Source organism: Anoplopoma fimbria, chromosome 8 (genome assembly GCF_027596085.1).
Source record: "Anoplopoma fimbria isolate UVic2021 breed Golden Eagle Sablefish chromosome 8, Afim_UVic_2022, whole genome shotgun sequence".
Taxonomy (NCBI): Eukaryota; Metazoa; Chordata; class Actinopteri; order Perciformes; family Anoplopomatidae; genus Anoplopoma; species Anoplopoma fimbria.
Window position 1 is genome coordinate 1,872,707 of NC_072456.1, and position 22,307 is coordinate 1,895,013.

Sequence of the window (22,307 nt, forward strand, 5' to 3'; positions counted from 1 at the left end):
ATGAATTAGCTTTAAGACATGTAAACATGCTGTCTGTAAGATGTAATAAAGATCAGTTAATTGGTTTCAATACAGCACATCCACTGGAATGTAGCGAAGTACATTTACTGTTTGGAATGTACATTTACTATTTAATTTACAATTTTGAGGTACTTGTACTGGAGTATTTCTATGTTCTGCTACTTTAAAACTTAAAACCTCTGCACTATAAATTTGAGAGGAAATATTGTATGTTTTACTGCATTTACATTTACCTGACGGCTGTAGTTACCTTGCAGACTATGTTTTTACATACAAAATGAAAGTTCATAAATGATTCTGAATTGGATTATAAAACTAATCTGACCAACATTATATACAAGTAATACAAATTAACAAACTACAACATTGTGCTTCAGTAATGTTAATAAAATAAGACCATTGATTGTAATGGAGTATTTTTTTAAACTGGGGTATTTTAACATAAGTAAGGGATCCAAACACTTATTCTACCTCTAGAGTAAAGCTATCTGTAAGGGAAATAAAGCTACATTTTCTTTTGTGGTTTAGCAGTTATTGTAGATTCAGAAAGGTAACATTATAATTTTGTCTGAAAAAGTATTGAAAATAAAATAAATTGGTAGTTTCTAGGATTCAAAGTACCTGAGGTTTAAACATTCCACTATAGCTCTCATTATAATCATGAAAAAGCGTTCTTTGAATACATAAAAAAGAATTATAATGAAAGAGCAACATTAATGCTCTGTTTTCACTGTATACAAACTGATAATGATTTTTATATATATAATATATATATATATATATAAATATATATATAAATAAACACACTGGTCTGGATTGTGTTAAGAACAGCAACCCCAGTGCACATGGGCGTGCGCTCCGACACATCCACATACAGCACATGCGTGACCAAACACGCGCGCGCCTTTCCTCACACATTCACTCCTTCACACTTACTGTTTACACCTCTGCGAGGGCAACAGATGGAAAAACTAGAGGGAGGCGAGAAGAAGGGGAGAAAGCCACAAGGAATAATAAATGCTGTTCGACTCGGACCGTTAGCAAGCAGCATTTCTCACGACAGGTGTAACATGTTTACCAAACAAACGAGCAACACATATGTCAGGAAAATTAAAGTGGCAACTTGGAGTTGCAGACCTGTGAAAAGGAGCCTCGTATCCAAGCTAGCGTATCTATGGGGGCTTTGAAGGCCTCTCAGAGACATGAGAAGACTGCGTGCCACACCAGGATTTCAAGAGTGTCTCGCGGAATTCGTCACGTTACTCACCCCCCCACCCAAGCGACTCTGGTTGTTAGCCGGGACCGTCCAGTCACGGGCACTGATGGGCAGTTTATAAGCTTCTTCAGGGTAGTGGGGGAAATCATCTCAAAATAACCACTGGGACCATGTAGGCTTCTGATGTGACCTGGACTTGCAACAAACTAATTAGCTAACGCTAGCTAAGTTGTTAATTACCAACTTGATAATGTTTGAATGCCATTTGTTTCCAGAATAAGACTGAACAGTCCATCAGAGAGTGAGGATAACTCCCTACGGGTCTTTAAAAAAGTGCAAGGTCCGAGATTGGGAGAATGTCGACCGTCTCTCAACGGTTCCTAGCATGCCGCCTGAGAGCTAGCAGTTATTAGCTAACGGTGCTAACAACGTAAACTATGGCGTGAGTGCTGACAAAGCTAACGGGGTTTCCCTGAGGGGGGGGGCAAGGGTTGGGTGCTTCGCTTCAACGATGAAGCTGTCGGTCTGAGGGCGTTATCAGATTTAACTGCCACGTGAGAGCAGTTCTTACCACCTTTATGAATTTACCAGTTGGGCACGCTAAAGTTATCATTAATCCCGCTATTTTTATGGCAGGACCCGCCCCTCCGTATAGTTCAAGCGCTAGGATTGGTCAGGTGTCCAATGTTGAGGTAGCATTAACCTGATTGGTTGAAGTCTTATTCCCTGACCAATGAGCTATCTTTATCCTAACTAACATACACTATAAGCATGCAGGTTGGGCCATCAACGTAAACCCAAGGATAAGCCCCGTTTACAACACACACAGAGGGAGAGTGACTTCATTATCTGTGTCTCCCGCCGTCTTAGTTCCTGAAAGTTTGCATTTTGTCTACTCCATGGATTTGTTTGCTCTGTTTGGACTGAGCTTCTATGTATAACTGCTTTTCTGTGTTTGATAGTGTTCAGGGAGCTGTTACATGATATGGCATACACATTCTGTACTGTGTTGTGGGTGAGGAGGAAAAGAAAGTTTCATCACTCAGATTCATAAGCAAAATTAAACACACCCTCATATTACTCTTCTGTAGTTCAAGTAGCTTTATATCAAACCTTCATAATATCAACAATTGTTAGTTGTCAGTCCACATTGTAGAATTGTCAAAAGGCCTAGAATTCTTTATTTCTAAAGCTTTGTTTCACTCTCATACTTCTACTACACTGTAAAACCTCATGCTGTTATGTAGTCAGATCAAAGAACCTTTTATTATTATTATATTTTCAATTTCAGTAATAACAACAGGACAATGGTCACCACTGGGTTTATCTTCCAGCATGCATTCTTATTTTGTATGGACATGGTTATCATATGATAATAGACTGCTTAGGAATCTGCATGAACATCTGCATATTTTATACCACCTCCAAGGGAAAGAGAACAAATTACGTTCTATGAAACCAAACCAGGCGGAGCGACACACAGCAAACACACAAATCAAGGGCAAATTCTGACACTGTATGTATGCACTGTAAAAATACACAGCGGATGATAAAACTATAAACGGACAAATGTGCCCCTGTGCTCCGGTGAAACTCACATGGGAATGAGCTTTTTTAACAGAGACACCGGAGGAGGAAGAAAGGAGTCCCGTTGCGAAAACAGTTGAATTACCCTACCGCTGAGGAGCAAACAAAAAGCTCCCAGAGAGCAGCGGGGGATCCGTCATCCAGTGCGGAGCGGTGTTGAAATGCTGTGTTGAAATGCAGATGTTTCACACTGGTAATAAACAGAGGGGGAGATCACACAGTTGTTTAAACCTCACACAGAACATCCTGAGAATCCAGGCTACACTAAAGCAAACCCGAATATGGAAACGTCTTCCTTGAAGATTTTGACTGAAAGAACGCACAAACATGAATTCAAGGCTTTATAATATTTTTCTCAACAATCTGAATGACAACAAAACTATTATATAAAAAGCAAAAGATGTTAGTAGCCGACGTTTCCTCGAGCCATGCAGTATCCCAGTTTGTTCTGGTTCCCGAGGAAAGACATGAGGCCCACGTAGGCCTCGATGTGGATCGGCTGGTTTAGGACCAGTACGCCGTTGGCTTTCCCAGGAAACGGCTTCACGGCATGGGCTTTCTGCGCCGCCTCCCTGAGCCGCTCTCGAAAGTTCTGGATCTGTGGATGTTGACAAGAGGGTGGGATTATCAGGAATACATCAGAACACACATTTATTTCCTGTTTGATGCTCTCTCGCCTTGGTCATGGTGTGGTGTACATGAGGTCACAATATACTACTTCAGCTGAATTCGATTTGTGCGTGAGGGAGGGCAGAATTGGGACATTTCAATTGAGCATGAAACAGGACTTGTGTAACTATATTTGAGTCAGGAACAGGGATTCTCAAGTGGTATCAATGGTTGTCCTGTTAGACCTAATGGAAACCTCCAGTTCTGAAAAGCGAAGCCTAAGCTGAAGTGCCTTAAACCTGCATTCTCTCTACTGACCAGCAGGAGACGACTCCTCTGGTTGTATAGAAGTCTATGAGAAAATGACTCTACTTCTCTCTTGATTTATTCCCTCAGTAAACATTGTAAATGTAAAAAACATTGTGAGTTTATGGTTTCAAGTCTTTTTCAATACAGCATGATGTTCATTTAGTAAATTATGGTCCATTTACAGTCAAATAGACCATAAAGAGGAGTATGCTTTAGGGCGGGGCTACCTTGTGATTGACAGGTCTCTACCACAGCGTTGTCCGGTCTGTTGTTTGTGTTTTCATCTTACTACTTTAACTCTCCACTGTGTTTTCACTTCATGAAAGTTAATTGTAACCTCTTTGGTCGCCTTTAAATGTCTTTTTAAGCTTTCAGCACCAAGATGGCGTTGACCAAAATGCCAAACTCGAGACTTCAAAACCTTAGCCCAGAATCCTGCAGCTGGTCAATCGTATCAGTTTTATCAGCGATGTGAGATATTTTGAAAAATATGTACCCCTCAAACTTGTGCCCCACTTTAACTGGAAATAGTCCCACCGACAGCTGTTGACAGTAAGAAACCAGGATATTGGTATTTTTTTTTAAATGCTACGAGCACCACAAATTAAATTCCAGCACATGAACTCCCAACTATTTGCATGGCTCCCAACTATTTGCATTGGAAAGTTGATTTTTGAGAACAGAGCCTTTACACAACAACTCCATACTGTTCGCATCGATGGATCAACTCACGTCGCAGAGGGCAGTGAACGTGTCGCTGACGCTCCTCACAGGGTGGTCGGTGAAGGTGATGAAGGGGAAGTCGGTGGCGAAGGGGTTCCACTTGGAGATGAAGGAGGGCTCCCTCAGCCGGTCCCAGAACATTCGCACCCCCTCCCCCTGCCTCCTGGACACATCAAGACACAGAGGGACTCAAATGTCAAAGAGTCTTGCAGATAAAGTTGTCTCAAGATCAATGATATTACTCAACATTGCTACAAACAAGTTTTTGTATACATTTCCATTGAGAGTTATGCACAAAAAATGTATCAGGATAAATGCATTCTATACCTTTGGTCACATCCAGAACAGCTACAATTCATAGGCTGTCATTTCTAAGAGACAATTATGTGGTATAGATTTTTTTTCAGTTGCAGTTTTACTCACAGGCATCATGTAGAAAAAGTAATGCTAAACAGTGCTAAAAACAGAACCACTCTGCGGTTTGTATGGCCACTGTTGCTGGAACGTTCAACGCGGTGTTTGGTTCTGACTTTAACAGCAATAATTAAATATCAGCCATTCAACAAAATTTAAAAAATTTGGGTGCACGATTTCCCGTTTGCTCTCCCTATTTTCAAATGTTGCAAAATGGTTTCCAATGGCAACCTGGCAACTGTAAACATTATGTTTGCTTCAACATCAGTTCACATTATTTCCCCAAAAGGAGGACCACATAACCTGTTGGTTCCATGGTAACAATGCAAGAATAATGTAAAAATGGCTCTAATCTGTCCTCAGGGCAAATACTGTAATATGAGGGCAGTCTCATGTTTACCAGTCCTTGAAGGTAATCTACAGCGTGGTCCTCATATTAAAGCAAATACTGCAGGCTTTAATGAAAATAACTCTCATCTCCCTAAGACTGTAATAACGGTGGTTTGTTTCTGTTCAAAGGGTACAGGGTCATAGTGAGTTCAAAACACCTTCCTCTGCATCACTTCTGGAGAGACAATTAGAGCTGAGCAATAAATCAATTTTATCAATCTATTTGAAAAATATGAAGATTTTCCCTTTAACCTGAGTAATTACGGTACAGAACAGCCACCACTTCCCTGATATCCCATAGTTCATAAGAGCGCCGTAAGAGTTTTGTTTACCGCCCAACATCGAGCAAATCGCTGTAAAGTTTGTCTAAAGTCTGTGACAACTAAAAGCACCTCCAGCAGAGGCCATCACGAGGGGAATAATCTTCTCATGGGGGAAGAAGGCGAGTGCAAGTTTATAGGATATGTAAATGACACATCCAATCTGTTCTGTTCCATCCAAAATGATACCGTTAGCCAGTTCCCAGTTCTATTTAACAACATAACTACATCAATGACAAAACACTTAACGACAATGTAGCTGGTCACACGAGGCAGTTTTGTTGCTTTTGTTGCAAGTAGTGTGAACATAACATTAGTGTGTGTGTTTTAAGGAGCATCTTTATTTTATTTTATTTTATATAGTGAAAGTTAGGTTTGTACTTTATTATCCCAATAAATAACTTTTGGGATTATTGCAAGTTAAATTGCTGGGTTTGTCACCTTGGGCTTTCCCTATTTTCTGCTATTGACGACACCAAAAGATGAATTGATTAATCAAGATAAATAGCTGGCAGATTAATGGATAACATAATGCAATAATTCTTATGTACACTGGACATGTATAAAAGAAAATGGTCCTCGTATTGTGGGTATGAACGTTTTTATTAAACAGGTGGCTAAAATCAAGCAGTCTGATTGGTTCACAGAAGCGACACTCGGGGACCGGAGAAGGCGGAGCAAAATCCTCGCCACGCCAAGTGACATACACCTCCACCTGACAACTAAAGGCAAGCCTAGTACCAGCAGTTATCACAGCCATCCTACTGACGCCGTGCTGTTATTTATCAAAAATAAAAATCTATTAAAATTGGAACGTGTCTATAACTGTCATAATGCCATACTTGAAGACTTTATTATAAAATCGAGAGCTCACTGATTCAATATCAGAGATTTCTTGTCAAGACTTCCTCATTTCCTCCAGCATTGTGCGATTGTTAAAAAATGTGTGCCATATGTTATTTGTCATTTGCTTGCTGCATACTCACTGAAACACTGAAAATATAATATTTTCGTAGGTCTGCCAGTAAACCCACAAATCTGCCTTTGTAACCTTTTAAAAGCATTATAAGAATTGTGCAAACAGGGCTAAAGTGAAGATTGGTATGGCAATCAAACAGAATGTTTTGGTGTTTTTGTGAATCTGATCTGAGCAGCTGTGGGACAAAAAGATAATTGAATTGTGCAAAGTCTTATCTGTAATGAACCCGCTGGTTTGCAATCCAAAAGTAAGACGGAACATAAATAAATGTTGCAGGCAATTACCCCAACGCTGTTCTGATTTCTTTAATGATCAGTCACACATTTTAACCAGGTACTTTGTACAGGAGCACTTACAGCCAACAGAATTAAACACCTGAGTCTAAATTATTGTGGTGTAGCTGTTGATCATCATGTTGAACATTTTCTGCCTCCTTCAGGTCAAATGTAGTATAAATGCTGATATTAAAAAGCTTTGGCGAGATCCACAGGTAAGCCATCACTGGGAGTTGGACCAACCCAAACAGTGAGAGCAGGGCTGGGCTTTCCAGCCAGAGGCCGAAGAACTTTCCCCTTTATTTATGATGCAGAGCTGTTTTTTGTCGAAAGGTTTGTGTCGAAAAGAAATTTCCCAAAAACAGATATACAAAAACCTCAAGAAAATGGGTCGAACTGAGGGAAACCTACCTCCTGCTAACCTTCCACTTAATCAACACTGTTCATGCAAAACGCACACCCGCATAAGAGGAACCCTGGATTCTGAGTTTAACGGAAAGTGATGACAGATTCCCCCCTGGGATTTTGCAAGCGCTTGGGACTCATAAGTCAACACACAAGCCATAAACATCTATCCCGGCTCCAGCTGTCGTGGCCAGTGTCCCACACCGTCTCATAGCGAGCAAACAAATCGGGTCCTATCGCTCAGTAGAGCCTACATGGTTTGTCAGCCATCCGTACGCGTATCCATCCAACATGTGAAGTGACAACAGAAGGAACAACAAGGATGGTGGAGAGATGACTAGAAAAAGCAAAAGGAAGCTCACTACGTTATACACAACTTCCCGACCATATTCAGGCCTTGAAAGGACATTTACATTATTCATGGTGAAGCTGTTCGTGCGACCCTAAAACATACAGCCACGTTGCTGCGGATGTTGTGATGCAAAAAGCTGTGATATCATAGCTGCGGGCTGTTGGCAAAGACGTTTCCACCCCTGAACAGCAGAGTCCACGAGCTGAAAGCTGCTCCAAGGTGTTTGAATTTAGAGCAGCGAGCCCCAAAAACATTATACGCCTATTGGTGAAAATTCAAGTGTGTATTAACATCTTTTTGCAATTCATGCTGTCCTTTTTTATGAAAGTGCAGTTGAGGTGAATTACTGGGAATCAAGTCATTGAAGGAAGACGGGACTGTGAAATTTCCTCTTCAGTGCTGAGGAAGAATAAGCTACTTAATCGTTAAATAAGAGCCTGGACTTTTATTTTCAGCTATTAAGCAACATATTGAAAGTTCCTTATCTATCAGTATAAATTGTGTAAATAACAGTCCTTAATGTAAAAATACAAAGGAGGTCTTATGAACTGTGGCAATGCCCCAATATCTATATATATTTTTGTTCATTTGGATCCCCATTGTGGCAACAATTACTGTTCCAAGGGCCCCCATTTAAGTTTACACCAATATTGTACACATATGCAGTAAATACAGTAGTCAAGAAATCTCCATTACACTTGGCCCAACAAATTACTTCAAAATTTAACACATGACATGAAAAACAAATTGACCAAATTGGAAATGAAAGATAAAAAATGAATCTCAGTAATTTGCACATCAAAATTTGGGGAATTCAGTCCATAATAGAAAAAGATATCTGAGCCTCTGCTGTGCTCATTTTTGATAAATCTTTTTATAATCAATTTTAGGCAAGGGCAATGCTAAATAACAGTGCCTTTCTTTTAGCCATGAAAACTCAGCGTACATTTTTTCTTTACGCGATCATAGCAAAGTGCATGTTGGGCCGCTCAATAAAGAGGCAATGTCACTTCCTCTAAAGTGTCCCCCATAGGACCCTATTTTAGATTTTTTGTTTTTATCCATTTGAATTTTGCCATGAACACATATAATATTTGTCATTTTAAAAGGTCATTTTTTAAGACAAAAGAGTTGCAGTTTGTCATAGATCGGTCGTAGTATTATTTCATTTTGTGTGAAACCGATCTGTCAACTATAGCTCTTGTCTCCCACAATGCACGTCAACATCACAGACGGTAGCTTGGATAGCTAGCTAGCTAAGTAAGATTATATGTTATCTAAACTGATGTGGTTGATGTTTGATGTGTGTGAGACCAGTTGCTGGTGTGAGTACATCCTGGCACGAAACACACACTTACGCGACTTTTTAGTGTGTGTAGTCTTTCTAATAACACATTTCCACAGTCTTATATGAACAGTTTTACTACAAAATAAGACCTTCTTGTTGTGCAAAATTATATTTAAAATTGAATCCGCAGGAAGGGGCGGGACTTTGCCTCTTTATAGAGCTCTAACAGACTCTTATTAACACTTTTTGCAGCATATCATAAAGCAGTAATCCAGACGAGCCCGTACCACTGTTTGTATGACCTGTTAACTCAAAAATAAATACTCCTCTTCACAATTTGCGACTTATCTATTTACGTGACTGCTCCAGCGACATCGCCCCTCAAGGGGTGACTTCAAAAGTTTATCCCGAATGACTCCTCACCAAAACACTGTGTGTGTAGTCTGATCTGGTTGAGAGTCCTCATTTAAGGATAACTGGTGGTTTGTGTACTCTCCTGCTTCACATCCCAACAGTTGTGGCTTTGATTAAATCCTCATCTGATGAGGTGCATAATGCTGACGAATGATATCTTAAACAGCCACTATGTGCTGACTGCCCTCTGCTGTCTGAACGTGTAAGCTGCTTTGGTTGTGCACAATGAGAGGAGGAGGATTGTTTGTAAAGAAGCTTTCAAAGAACCAATGCAAAGACTGTCTCAAACTACAGATTTCCCACCTTATTGATCTGTATGTCAAAACAACAGTAGAAATGAATAACAAGCCCACATGACTCAGCAATGTGAGGAAGGAATTCTAGTTATTAAAACTGTTTTAAGTAATTGAAGGCGAGGGGCTAAATAAGGCATCACTCCCTCTGATGCCTTAATCCAGAGAAAAACAAAGCTAAGAAACAGTGGAGGGCATTGCTGTGATCATTTCCAATACATATAAATTCATATATATTTCCTAAGAACAGTTAGTGAAGCAACCTCCAGTGGGGCTTCTTTAAACCTCCACAACCCAACTCTTTCAGACAGGAATAATAACAAATAAAAGAAACAGATGATGTGCTGGCTAATTTGTCTAGACAGTTTGGAAAGAAGGCCCGTTAAACACAATCTTTTCCCATAGATGCAGAATATTCTGGGCTTTCTTCGTCAAGGGTGCACCTGAAGAGTGCGCGATGAAAACAAAAATCTTCAGCACTAAAAATACTGACGCTCCCTCAACAATATCTATTGGCGTCATCGACGTTTCAGGGAGGTTGATAAAGCACTGATGGAGGTACTGGAGCCAAAAACGCTGAATATCTAACTCCACAGAGAGAATGAGATATTCTTTGTTCTCAAGCTGGTGGCCTGGGAACACAAAGGGGTCAAACGTTCATGAAAGGGCTCTCAGTCTCAAACATTACTGATTCAGACTAGCAGTTAAAGATGTGTCATCCATGACACATGAAGAAATGTGACATGGCGTGCTGCTGCCTCCAAACCGCCTCTAACATGAGCGCACACTGACATCATGTGGTCACATGACAACTGTCAGCTGCAGATATATAATGTAGTTGTAAGCAGATATAAAGACATTTTAAGTGTTTATTACTGTACAGTGTTTTGTCAACAATTACAACAACTCTATGAAGACATATGTTGTGTGATTGTAACTGTTTTACTAAAGTATAATTTAATTATACACCAACCTCCACTCAAGGGTGGCCACATGAGTTAGTTGTTTATAGTTGCCATAGTATTTAGCTGTTTAAGTAATAATGTGTTATAAACCATTAATTAGATGTCTATATACTGCTTATAAATGCTAAATAAGGGGACTTAAAGTAAAGGATGCACCAATCCAAACTTTTCAGTCGGGATACAGATACTGATACCTGGGCTTTGGGTAACGGCCGATATTGAGTACTTATGTTATACCATAAGTACTACTGTTTAATAAATAAACTGTATGCCCCACTGTGTGGAAGAGACTGGGATCATTCAATGTGTAAGGCATTGCTTTCCTAACTTTGTAAAACAAAATGTAACAGGGTAACAAATAAATACGTGGACTTAAATTAATTGAGTTGTTATTAATCATACTACCATCTTCTCTTGGTCCTATTTTTGAATAGGAATTATATTTCAAGGGTAAATCTTTTAAATGTACCAAAAAAAAATCGGTCAAAACCTAAACAGGAATTAAAATACCAGAATACGTATAATGTTATAGTATATACACACAGAATTGAATTGAATAAATTGATCCTGTTGTCACTGATATCTGATCCAGCTATTCGAGTCAGTATCGGCCCGATATCTGATATCCAATATCGGTACCAGTGCATCCCTTCTTAAAAGGAAGTGAACCCGAAAAAGGAAAGCAACATTAACACACAGCAGCTGAATAATCTTCAAAGCCTGACTTTTCTTACTTTTCTCTCACATTGATTTTGTGATGTGGAAACAAAGTTCCCTGTACCATCACTGCAGTGGGGCGGATTTGTTCTCATATATACATGAACTTTACTGGAGATCAATTTCGTGCCAAAAATAAGACAGAATGACCTAGACGAACAAAAGATGACACTTCTTGAGGGAGAGGCAGAGAAGAAGACGAGGAGACGGAGGGAGGAAGCGGTGAAGATGAAGACAGCGAGGGGAAGTGTTTGAGGGTTGAGTCTCTCTCATTCCAATCCGTCTCTTTGCTGTTGGACTCCCGGGTGGCTTTCACCAGCGCTTTATGTATAATTCAGCGTAATGTGCGGAGATAAAGCCCCCAATACAGGCCGCGTTCTTCTAAGCTCTTCACAGCGCATTACGTTTTATTCATCAAATTAGTTTTAGTTGGTTTGGTATCCCCTGAGCCGTCTTTAAAAGGTTTGGATGAAAGGACTACATTAATTTTGCCACTAATCAGTTAGGCGACAGCTCCATGTGACAGCTATGCACTCCTTACCCCCCCCCTCTACCATGCTGGTTTCAGGCCGTTCCGATTGTCCCCAGTTGCCCTCGGCGCCGATTCCCCTGCACGCATCCCCCTTCACGATGCGGCCTTCTAATGCTGCCCTCAGTGCAGTGTCACTGTTCTCATTGACAACCCCGATCACTGTCCATACTCTCCAGTAAATCATACACACTTTTGAAAGTCTCAAAATAAGGCTGCATGTTACAAGCTGCTATACGTCCTCTGAATGTTCATAAAGCTTCTGAACGCGTTGGTTGACAAATGACTTGCGAATAAGTTATGAAACAATAACATTATAGCAAACTAGGCATGTTTTGTGTTAAAGCTAAATGCTTAATGCTTAATCGTGTTTTAAAAGGGATTTTTACTTTTGTGAAGTAAATTAGAGCACGGAGCAGATAATTAGGGCTAATTTGTAATTCTCCAAGTGGGGTTTTTAATTTTTTCATTAGCAACGAAACACTCCAAAGATTCATTTTAAAGTAGACTCACAGAAAATGACTGAAAAATGAGACAGGACACCAGAGATCCAAGGCTTTCTCTATACACACAATGAATGTGTCTCTATGAAGTTAAAGTGTCAGAAGTTTCCTGGTTATCATCTCCAAACACAAACTACAGGACCTTGTGAGGTTAAAGCTGCAGGTTTTTATGGACAGAGGGAATAAGTCCACTGTTGACTTACTGAAGCAGGGAGTTCTTTGGGAAGCTGAACTGGCCGTGGGAGATGCGGTCTATAATGTTCAGTGGGATCCTCTGGAATTGCTCACAGCTGAACATGACAAAGTCGTACTTGAAGACCAGGAGGGAGTTGTCCGTGATGAGGACGAGGCGCTCTTTTTCGTTGTTCCAGTGATCCACCCTGAAACAACCAGAGAGAGAGAGAGAGAGCGTGTTAGAATTCGCTCTTGGTACCTATATTTTAATTACACACTCAAAAAAAAACTGTTGCTTTTTTGTTTTTACAGTGTGAAGTATCACGCCATACAGCACATTTCTGTGGGTTCAATGAGAAAAGGTGAGCAGATCAGATGGTCTGATCCCTTTAAAATCTTTATGTATTTATGTATACAGTGTGTAATAAGCATAAGCACCAGTATACACAAGGTTGCCAGTGTATTCATTTATTATTTCATTAACAACGGAGTGTATAGTAGATTAAAGTATTAAGTTTAGACTGTAGATGGTCCCAAACTTTCTTTTAGCTTGTGACTCCTGAAACAAAGCAAGGACTACTGGCCATCCCTTGTCACTGGTTGCATATGTTCACTGGTTATAACCAGTTCAACCACAGGGTCATTTTCTTTTCTTTGGTTTATTTCGATCATTTTAAGTCGAGTCCCCGACTAAGAATGTACATCGTGAAATCTGATTGGTCAAGTGTTGGTAGACTGCATTGTGTTTGTTTTCTTGCTCTTGATCCCCCTCTTTAATTTAATTTATCTTTAGAAAAAAAAGTAAAAACAACCAAATTATTGGCTGATATACATGTGTCTATCATTTACCTGTTGTTTCAAATTAATAGACAAAACTGTTTGTTGTCTGGCGCTGAAACAGAGCAACAGACACAAGCTTCTTCGCCTGCTTTGATCTTGTACAGTAGCCTTGTATTGTTGGTATTTAGCGTTTCTGAGGTTGTCCACAATATGTTGCGCCGATAGTCCCGCAAATTTGGATAGAGCAACTTAGTCTGCATGGTGATTTATTCACACACACTAAGGAGGTTGACTGAAATATCAAATATTTTTATTTTACAGTATTATTAGTAGGCTGATATTTATACCGAAATAGGCTATACCTTATGATTTACTGGGAGAAACTAAGCAATTCTATGTCAAATCAGACATTCAGCCCCATGTAGCCCAAATGGAACGATCCTTGTTTCATGATCAAATTTCTCTGCCACTGCAACAGACTCCTCAGATCAAATCGTAAAATAGCCGAATATTCACCCCTAGATGTTAGAAATGTGCAGGAGGTTATTTGAAGTCAATACAAAAACATGTATAACAAAGCTGCTAAATTATGTACTGTAAAAGCTTCACAATTTCCAAAACCGCCCTTGGCAATGATCATACAATATGCATGCAAGCATTTCTAAGTTGCTAAGTTTTTACCAACTAAAAAAAAAGGAAGGAAAAATTGAATTAACAGAAACACCTTCAAAGCAAACAAACTAAAAGTCTGCTCTCTGTTTCGACCTCAAAGTGTGCTCAAAAATGTCTGCGTTATTAATTCGAATCACAAAAAGCATAATATCACAAACACACACACACACACACACACACACACACACACACACACACACACACACACACACACACACACACACACACACACTCTCCCCCTCACTGCTGCGCACACAACTAATTCATGGTGCCATGGATTCTCTTTCTCATGTGGCCAACTCCGAGTGAAACACTCGATTGCTGCTGGCAGCCACGGGCCAAAAGAAAAAAAGACAGTTCACTGAACAGCTGCGGCATCATGGGAAAGGTGTGGGTGAAGAGCTATGACTGTGCTAATGACATGAGTTAGCCCAAACTTGACTGGACATGGCATCAAGGACGGTACGGAGGTGTTGCAGAGATGCACCATCAGACCGTGGGTGGTCTGACAAGCTGCTGGCACTTGGTATGACAGAACTGAACCTGGACTGAGGTAACAGGCTCTACTGTAGCGTCATATTTAGCGTACATACATAAAACCACCAACTCTATTTGTTAGTCAAAAACAAAGTATTTTATGTTCCGAGAACGCAAAAGGCAAAGGGGAACTAAATAAGGAAATGGAGAACAGGTATCAAAAACGAAAGAGGAACAGTCTAAGCAATAGAAGCATTTGCTTGCTCTAAAGCTAGTGACAATCCTGGCCATAATCGAGGATTTTTTTTCATGCTCTTCAGACATTAGTCACCGTCCTCCCTTGGGGGGAAATTATGCAGCAGCGTCACAGAATTGCAGTGTAATGCACTCTCTATGTTGCGGCATGTACAGCGGCGTCCGCGGCGACTGTAACTGCGGGGCCAAATTTAGGACAAGAGTTAACGTGTGTTGGACAGAGCTGCATAAATGGGATGCATTATTAATTCACACACGGCCGGCCTTTTAAATGTTTCCTGAAAGCTTGTGCGGGGATTGATACAACCTGACGTCTCCCAAATGCACTTGGTAAATGTCTTTAAGTCGTATCATTTTGCTCTGGGATGTATGCTGTTAGTTCACTGTCTCAGCATTGACTTGTGTGATATTTAAAATTGGTATTAGACTTAATTAATGCTGATGTCTCTATATGATCATGCTGAGCCAATATAGACCTGTATTTTAGTATATCATGTGTAGAACTAAAGACTCTCTCCCTATGGGCAGCAGATTAACTGCAGTTAAATGGTACATATGTTAATGATGGATTATGGATGAGCAACAAATGATACTGTAAACTGTACATTTCTATTTGCAACATTAGTCAGGTAAAAACCTTTTAACTTTAGTTAGGGAAGAATTTATCTGACATTTTACAGAAAAACGTCCTTGTACCACCTCAACAATTAAGCATGGATAAGCAGTTCATAAATAATTAATAAAGGCTCCATCCATCCATCCATCCATCCATCCATCCATCCATAATCTTTTGCTTATTCGGGCTGGGCCGCGGGGACAGTAGGCTTAGCTGGGTATTCCGTCCCTCTCCCTGGCAAAGTTTGCCAGCTCTTCCTTGGGGACCCCAAGACGTTGAGAGGCCAGACCTCCAGTGTGTTTTTGCTCTACCCAGGGGCCTTTTACCAGTTGGACCTGCCAGGAAAACCTCCAAAGGGAGGCGTCCAGGAGGCATTCAGATCAGATGCTCGAACCACCTCAGCTGGCCCCTTTCAACGCCAAGGAGCGGCAGATCTACTCCGAGCACCCTCCGGACGTCTTAGCGCCTCACTGTATCTCTGGGGCTAATTTCTTCTGCATGTATCCCTGATCTCCTTCTTTTGGTCACTACCCAAAGCTCCTGACTACAGGTGAGGGAATGTACATGTACTGGTAAATCAAGTGTTTCCCTTCCATCTCAGCACCCTCCTGTGGTACGGTCCGGTACAAAACCTGCATCACTGCTGATGCCACAGCTTACTGCCTGTCCATCTCACGCTCCATTTTACCCTCATTTGGAAACAAGACCTCGAGATACTTGAACTCCCTCGCTTGGGGCAGCAACTCACTCCCAACCCGGAGGGCGCAATCTGACCTTTTTTCTGGCAGAGAACCATGCCCTCAAACTTGGAGGTACTGACTCTCATCCCAATCACTTTAGTCGGCTGCAAACCGCCCCAGTGCACGCTGAAGGTCATGGCCTGACTGAGCTGACAGAACCATATCATCTGCAAAGAGCAGAGATGCAATTCTGAGGTCCCCAAACCAAACACTTTCCTCCCCCCAGCTGCACCTTAAGATCCTGTCCATGAAACAGAATTGGTGACAAGGGACAAAACCGGTGGAGGCCAACATCCACTACAAATGTGTTTGACTTTGTGCCGAGTATGCTGACATAGCTCTAACTTTGGTTATACAAGGACCGAATGGCTCCTATCAACAACCCTGGTAACCAATATGCCTGCAGTACCCCCCACAGGACCCCCTTGGGGACATAACCATAAAGACTGGATGGTCAAACTCCCATGACCCCCTCCATCAGACCTCTATATAAGGCTGGTCCAATGATCCAAGGTTCAACTAGTTGGAGCCTCCTTTCCAGCAACTTTGTGAAAATGGGAACCATCAACCCAGTCTGCCACTCCAACGGCTTAGTCCCCAAACCTCCAGGTGACACTGAAGTGGCTTGTCAGCCAAGACAAACCCAATAATATCCAGAGCATTCAGCATCTCAGGGCCAATGGCCAAGGAGCATTTTGACCACTGCACCGACCTCTGCCAGAAAAGAATGCTTGGACACAGACCCTAATGTGGCAATTCATTGAAGGGGTATTAACACATTATAGTGTCGTATTCTGCAGATTAAAGTTAATAATAAAAGTATAACTTCAAGTTATCTAAATATCTATAGTGTATTACATTCAGAGCTGAAACGATTAGTTGATGTAAATAAAAGGATTTGTCTATAAATTTGATAATCAATTAATTGTGTATGATTGTTTTTGTAAAGCAAAAATGACAAAAACTCACTCAGCCATCAGCCATATGCTGTGAAAGCTGCCATCTACTTCTTCATTCACCAGAGCCACGACGTCTTTGATGGCCTGATTCAGAGTGCCAGGCTGAGGAGACAGAAATTCACGGGTGTCACTTTCTAATTTTCCATTGTGACAACCACAATGTGTGACAGAAAGCTTAAGGGGTAATCTTTGAGGCAGACGCACAGCTGGGACTGGTACTCCAACAAAATGTCAGCACGCCTGTGTGTCAAACAAAATGACAATAAACAAAAAACATGAAGCATCCGCATATGAAAATGACTGCAAATGAAGAAAGCTGAGCATGCAGCTTCTGCGTGTATAAGTCTGAGTAACTCTGGTAATTGAAGTCACAAGAGAACATATCTGTACATAATACACTAGACATCCACAGTTCTGTTTTCCAATGCAATCCACACTCAGACTGTCATTTCTATAATGTGCAATTCTGTCCTTCCACGTTTAAAATTTCAGTGGCAAGATAAAAAGATTAGGAGTTCATATTGAGGAATCCTAATAGTCTTACTGCAATCTAATGCCTGGTGCAACATGGAAGGACTTCCTATCACAACCCAACACAGCCTTGAAAAGTTGTTTTACATATCTGCTACTTTGGTAGTGTATTTATGTATGTTATTGTATTGTGTTTTATTGTGCTGTACAGTGTTTGCTGTTGCATTGTGTGTGTGTGTGTATATATATATATATATATATATATATATATATATATATATATATAAGGTTAGGTTCTATGAGGGCGTAAAAGCATTCATTGCACCTTCTGTTTAATATTTTGCACACTTCAAATTTGTATAATACATAAATACACAAATGCTAACAATGTACCCAAATAAAAAAGAAAACATGCCAGGGAGTGGAGTTTGATTGTGCAGGTGCGGTTCTGACTCATAAACAAACTGTTCCTAAAAAGGAAAGATATGCTGTATTTACTTATCAATTTTTTTATAGATTTTTCCAGGTGAGTGGAGTTTTATGTTGTCACAGCTTTGTTGCTAAGTGACAACAAAACGTGTTGTATCACCTGTTTCATATACCCTAAGGCACCATCTATGGGCTGTTTTTCCTGAGCAGTGTTTAGCTGGCAAATATGCTCTCTGACAGCAATGCTGTTGGTAAAGTTTTGGCACAATGTTTAGTATATGGGAATCGACTTGTATAAGTATAAAAGCCAGAAGGAAAGCTAGTATAATGTGTTGTAATTACCTAGTAGTGGTCATAGTGAGTGAAACTGTGATCTGAGATGGACATTGCTAAATGTGTTATGTATCTGGAATTGTTCATTGGCTATGTTTGATATCTGTCAAGCTGAATGGAGTGGTAAAGAAGATTTATTCTGATCAAAATACTGAAAAAGAACTCTTACTGTGAGAGAAAGGACATCGAAAATATCCTGGAATGTTAAAGAATTTAAACTTTAAGTAAGTATTTCCTAAATAGCCCTTTAACAATGTAATGTTGTCTGTAATATGATTCAAGTAGGATTTGTAGTGTAGTTGCTGGTCGAGGTGGAGCTTTTAAACAGTTTCACATACTGTTGGGTTTAATACAGTGTTTCATAATTAGATGTCTTAAAAGAAATATCTTAACCAGCAAAGTAGCTTACTGTTTAAGGGAATATTCTGTCATTGTGTGTGTCTATTTCAATTGTGACAGGGACTGCAGATGAAAACTAGCATGAAGCTAACTCTGGTACGATCAACTGCTAAGCTTAAACATGTATGTTTGATGCACAAAAACAAACGCTAAATGAATTAAATATACTAATAACTGTAGTATACTGTAGCAGAAGTATAAAGCTAATGTTTTATTTTATTTTATTTATTTATTAATTTATTACTAGTCACATTACTATTACTATTACCTGTACCATTAAGCATTTTAGCTTTACTTCCACCCTGAAGCCCTTTTGCTTTCTCGTTCTGCAGGTTTCCATGAATCGTTGTGGTACCTGGACCGTAGTCGTGCCTCCTGCTGTGAGCCGACTGACACCCACTGCTACTTCCATTATTATTATTATCACATTACTATCCCTATTTTCATGGCTATAATTCTACTGTAATAATTGCTGCTGTTATTATAAGTAGTCTTATTATATGAATCATTTATGTCATATACATTGAATGTGTTGTATCTCTGTTATGCTGCTCATTCTGTACACATGACATCTATTGCATTCTGTCCATCCTGGGAGAAGGATCCCTCCTCTGTCGTTCTCCCAGAGGTTTCTTCCTTTTTTCTCCCTGTTAAAGGGTTTTTTTAGGGGAGTTTTTCCTCCGATGTGAGGGAAGGACAGAGGATGTGAGGGTTAAGGACAGAGGATGTGAGGGTGTAAGGACAGAGGATGTGAGGGTGTAAGGACAGAGGATGTTTCTAAGGACAGAGGATGTGAGGGTGTAAGGACAGAGGATGTGAGGGTCTAAGGACAGAGGATGTGAGGGTCTAAGGACAGAGGATGTGAGGGTCTAAGGACAGAGGATGTGAGGGTGTAAGGACAGAGGATGTGAGGGTGTAAGGACAGAGGATGACAGAGGGTCTAAGGACAGAGGATGTGAGGGTGTAAGGACAGAGGATGTGAGGGTCTAAGGACAGGGTGTAAGGACAGAGGATGAGGGTAAGGACAGAGGGTGAGGGTCTAAGGACAGAGGATGTGAGGGTGTAAGGACAGAGGATGTGAGGGTGTAAGGACAGAGGAGGACTAAGGAGGATGTGAGGGTCTAAGGACAGAGGATGTGAGGGTGTAAGGACAGAGGATGTGAGGGTCTAAGGACAGATGTGAGGGTGTAAGGACAGAGGATGTGAGGGTGTAAGGACTAAGGACAGAGGATGTGAGGAGGATGTGTAAGGACAGAGGATGTGAGGGGAGACAGGTGTAAGGACAGAGGATGTGAGGGTGTAAGGACAGAGGATGTGAGGGTCTAAGGACAGAGGATGTGAGGGTAAGGACAGAGGATGTAAGGACAGAGGATGTGTCTAAGGACAGAGGTGTGAGGGTGTAAGGACAGAGGATGTGAGGACAGAGGATGTGAGGGTGTAAGGACAGAGGATGTGAGGGTGTAAGGACAGAGGATGTGAGGGTCTAAGGACAGAGGATGTGAGGAGGGTCTAAGGACAGAGGATGTGAGGGTGTAAGGACAGAGGATGTGAGGGTCTAAGGACAGAGGATGTGAGGGTGTAAGGACAGAGGATGTGAGGGTGTGAGGGGTGAGGGTCTAAGGACAGAGGATGTCTAAGGACATGTGTACAGATTGTAAAGCCCTCTGAGGCAAATTTGTAATTTGTGATTCTGGGCTATACAAAATAAACTGAATTGAATTGAATGTAGTACAATTAACGTTATACAATTCAATTAAAAAGTTAAGTAAGCTATAAGGTATAAAGTCAAATTGTACCTAGTTTAAAAAGGCTAACACTTGTCACACTATTTCCATGAATTCCAAATAGTTGTAACAATGATGTAAGATTTCTACAACTGGAGAAAAAAATAAAATATCTACATCTACATTACATTACATTACATTACAGTCATTTAGCAGACGCTTTTATCTAAAGCGACTTACAGGAAGTGTATTCAACATAGGTATTAAAGAGAACTACTAGTCACCAGAAGTCATAAGTGCATCTCCTTTCTTAAACAAGCATCTTAAAGCATAAACCAGAGCAAAAGTATAGTGCAGAGGCAGATTACTACGAAAACAATAATTGCAACAGACTAATCTGAATATAGTAAGTGCTACAAACTACTACGAATAGGATAAGTGCAGTAAACAAATACAAATTCAATAAGTGCAGCGAACTGATACGAATACAGTAAGTGCAGCAACTAATACGAGTGCCATAAGTGCTACACAGGCAGCCCAAAGTTGCCTATTATCAAGTGGGAAAGTGGAAGTCTTTCATGCATGTTAGTGGATGTTGCATGCATGTTAGTTAGAGTCTGATGGTGGCACCTTGCATGGTAGCCTGTCATCAGTGTGTGAATGGGTGAATGATATGTAATATACTACTGACTGTAAGTCGCTTTGGATAAAAGCGTCTGCTAAATGACTGTAATGTAATGTAATGTCTTTACCCTCAACACGAAGAACCTCCTGGTCTTAAACTGCAGCAGAGAGGGCTCCACGGAGAGGTCGCTCCGCTGGGGCCGGGCCACTGCGACCTCCGCTGGCCGCTGCTCGGTGCCCTCTGACGGGGCAGTCTGCTGAGGGTCCTCGGGGTCGCCTGTGGAAGAGCTGAGATGCTGATGATGCTGCTCCTCACCTGTCGACGCTTTCTCATCCTCGGCATCTGCCATGATGGTGCTTCACAACACCTCTCTCAGGAGTAACAACACAAATGAAGAGCTACTTAGGCCATCCAGTCAAACCCTGTAACATACACATTGATACATACACACTCCTACACATATTTACTCCATACATCCATTTGAGTTGACGTTTTAAACTGACTTACTCACCTCTGGTTATCGGTGTTGAAAGGATCTGTCGAGTTAAAGAGGAAGCACAGGTGCATGACTTCCTTGTTCCGCCTGTAATGTTTGTTTTAATGGGCGTGAGCAGCAGAACAGGATGCATTTCATACTTTTCATTACTCTGATTAAAGTGTGATAAACCAATCTGTGAATAGATACGCTGCTGGTTTAGGACTGGTTTTATACTGTACTGAATTAAGATCATCTCAGTTTTTGTCAACCCTTTATATGAATGTTGTGAAACCAGGTGAGACTGTTAAATCCATGCAAACAGTGCTCATTCTCTCTTTTGAATCTCTTTTGTGACCTCATATTATCTCCACCTGATCCAAGGTGCATGACCAGATTTACCTGTTAGGATGCAATGGGCCAAAACATTTCCCCTCACGACCCACTCTTTGTGCTTTGTATGTGCAAGTAACACATTTATTCTTAACTGCTGCCTTTGAGCAAGGCAGTCTATTTTGGGCCTCATCAGTGTCTTGCCATGCTCATTAATATTACATAACCTCGATAAACTCTGCAGGAAACTTGTGTTTAGACTTTCATTTCTACAAACAAGCGTCATCTTACAACAGAATCGTGAAAATTCTGAGGGTTTACTGAATGTAACATCATGGGCGTTTCCTGGAAACAAACAACCTCTGCAACTATGACTCTGAAGGATGAAGGTGCACGTTGTGACCTCATATTATCTCCACCTGATCCAAGGTGCATGACCAGATTTACCTGTTAGGATGCAATGGGCCAAAACATTTCCCCTCACGACCCACTCTTTGTGCTTTGTATGTGATTAGACATTTTGGATTGAGCACAAC

At 40.8% G+C, this 22,307-nt stretch overlaps 1 protein-coding gene across 2 annotated transcripts; it reads right to left on the reverse strand.

Moving 5' to 3' along the window:
- Positions 1 to 2,344: 2,344 nt before the first annotated feature.
- On the reverse strand, positions 2,345 to 21,516 carry tprg1 (tumor protein p63 regulated 1). Of its 2 annotated transcripts, XM_054602602.1 has the most exons (6): positions 21,475 to 21,516; positions 21,091 to 21,332; positions 16,993 to 17,084; positions 12,513 to 12,689; positions 4,475 to 4,628; positions 2,345 to 3,422 (listed from the first exon to the last, which is right to left on the reverse strand). In XM_054602602.1, the coding sequence occupies exons 2-6, from the start codon at positions 21,310 to 21,312 to the stop codon at positions 3,228 to 3,230; spliced, it is 840 nt and encodes a 279-aa protein (XP_054458577.1). In that variant the 5' UTR covers positions 21,313 to 21,332; positions 21,475 to 21,516; the 3' UTR covers positions 2,345 to 3,227. The 2 variants fall into 2 exon arrangements, with proteins under 2 accessions (XP_054458577.1, XP_054458576.1); XM_054602601.1 differs by lacking the exon at positions 21,475 to 21,516 and having other exon boundaries at positions 21,091 to 21,468.
- Positions 21,517 to 22,307: the final 791 nt, after the last annotated feature.

Coding starts and splice junctions, on each gene's coding strand:
- tprg1 (XM_054602602.1), bottom strand. CDS start 21,312: ATGGCAGATGCCGAGGATGAGAAAGCGTCGACAGGTGAGGAGCAGCAT. Junction 17,085..21,090: donor GGAGGTTCTTCGTGTTGAGG/GTAAAGACATTA, acceptor CTGTCTCCTCAG/CCTGGCACTCTGAATCAGGC. Junction 3,423..4,474: donor CGTTCACTGCCCTCTGCGAC/GTGAGTTGATCC, acceptor CAACATCCACAG/ATCCAGAACTTTCGAGAGCG.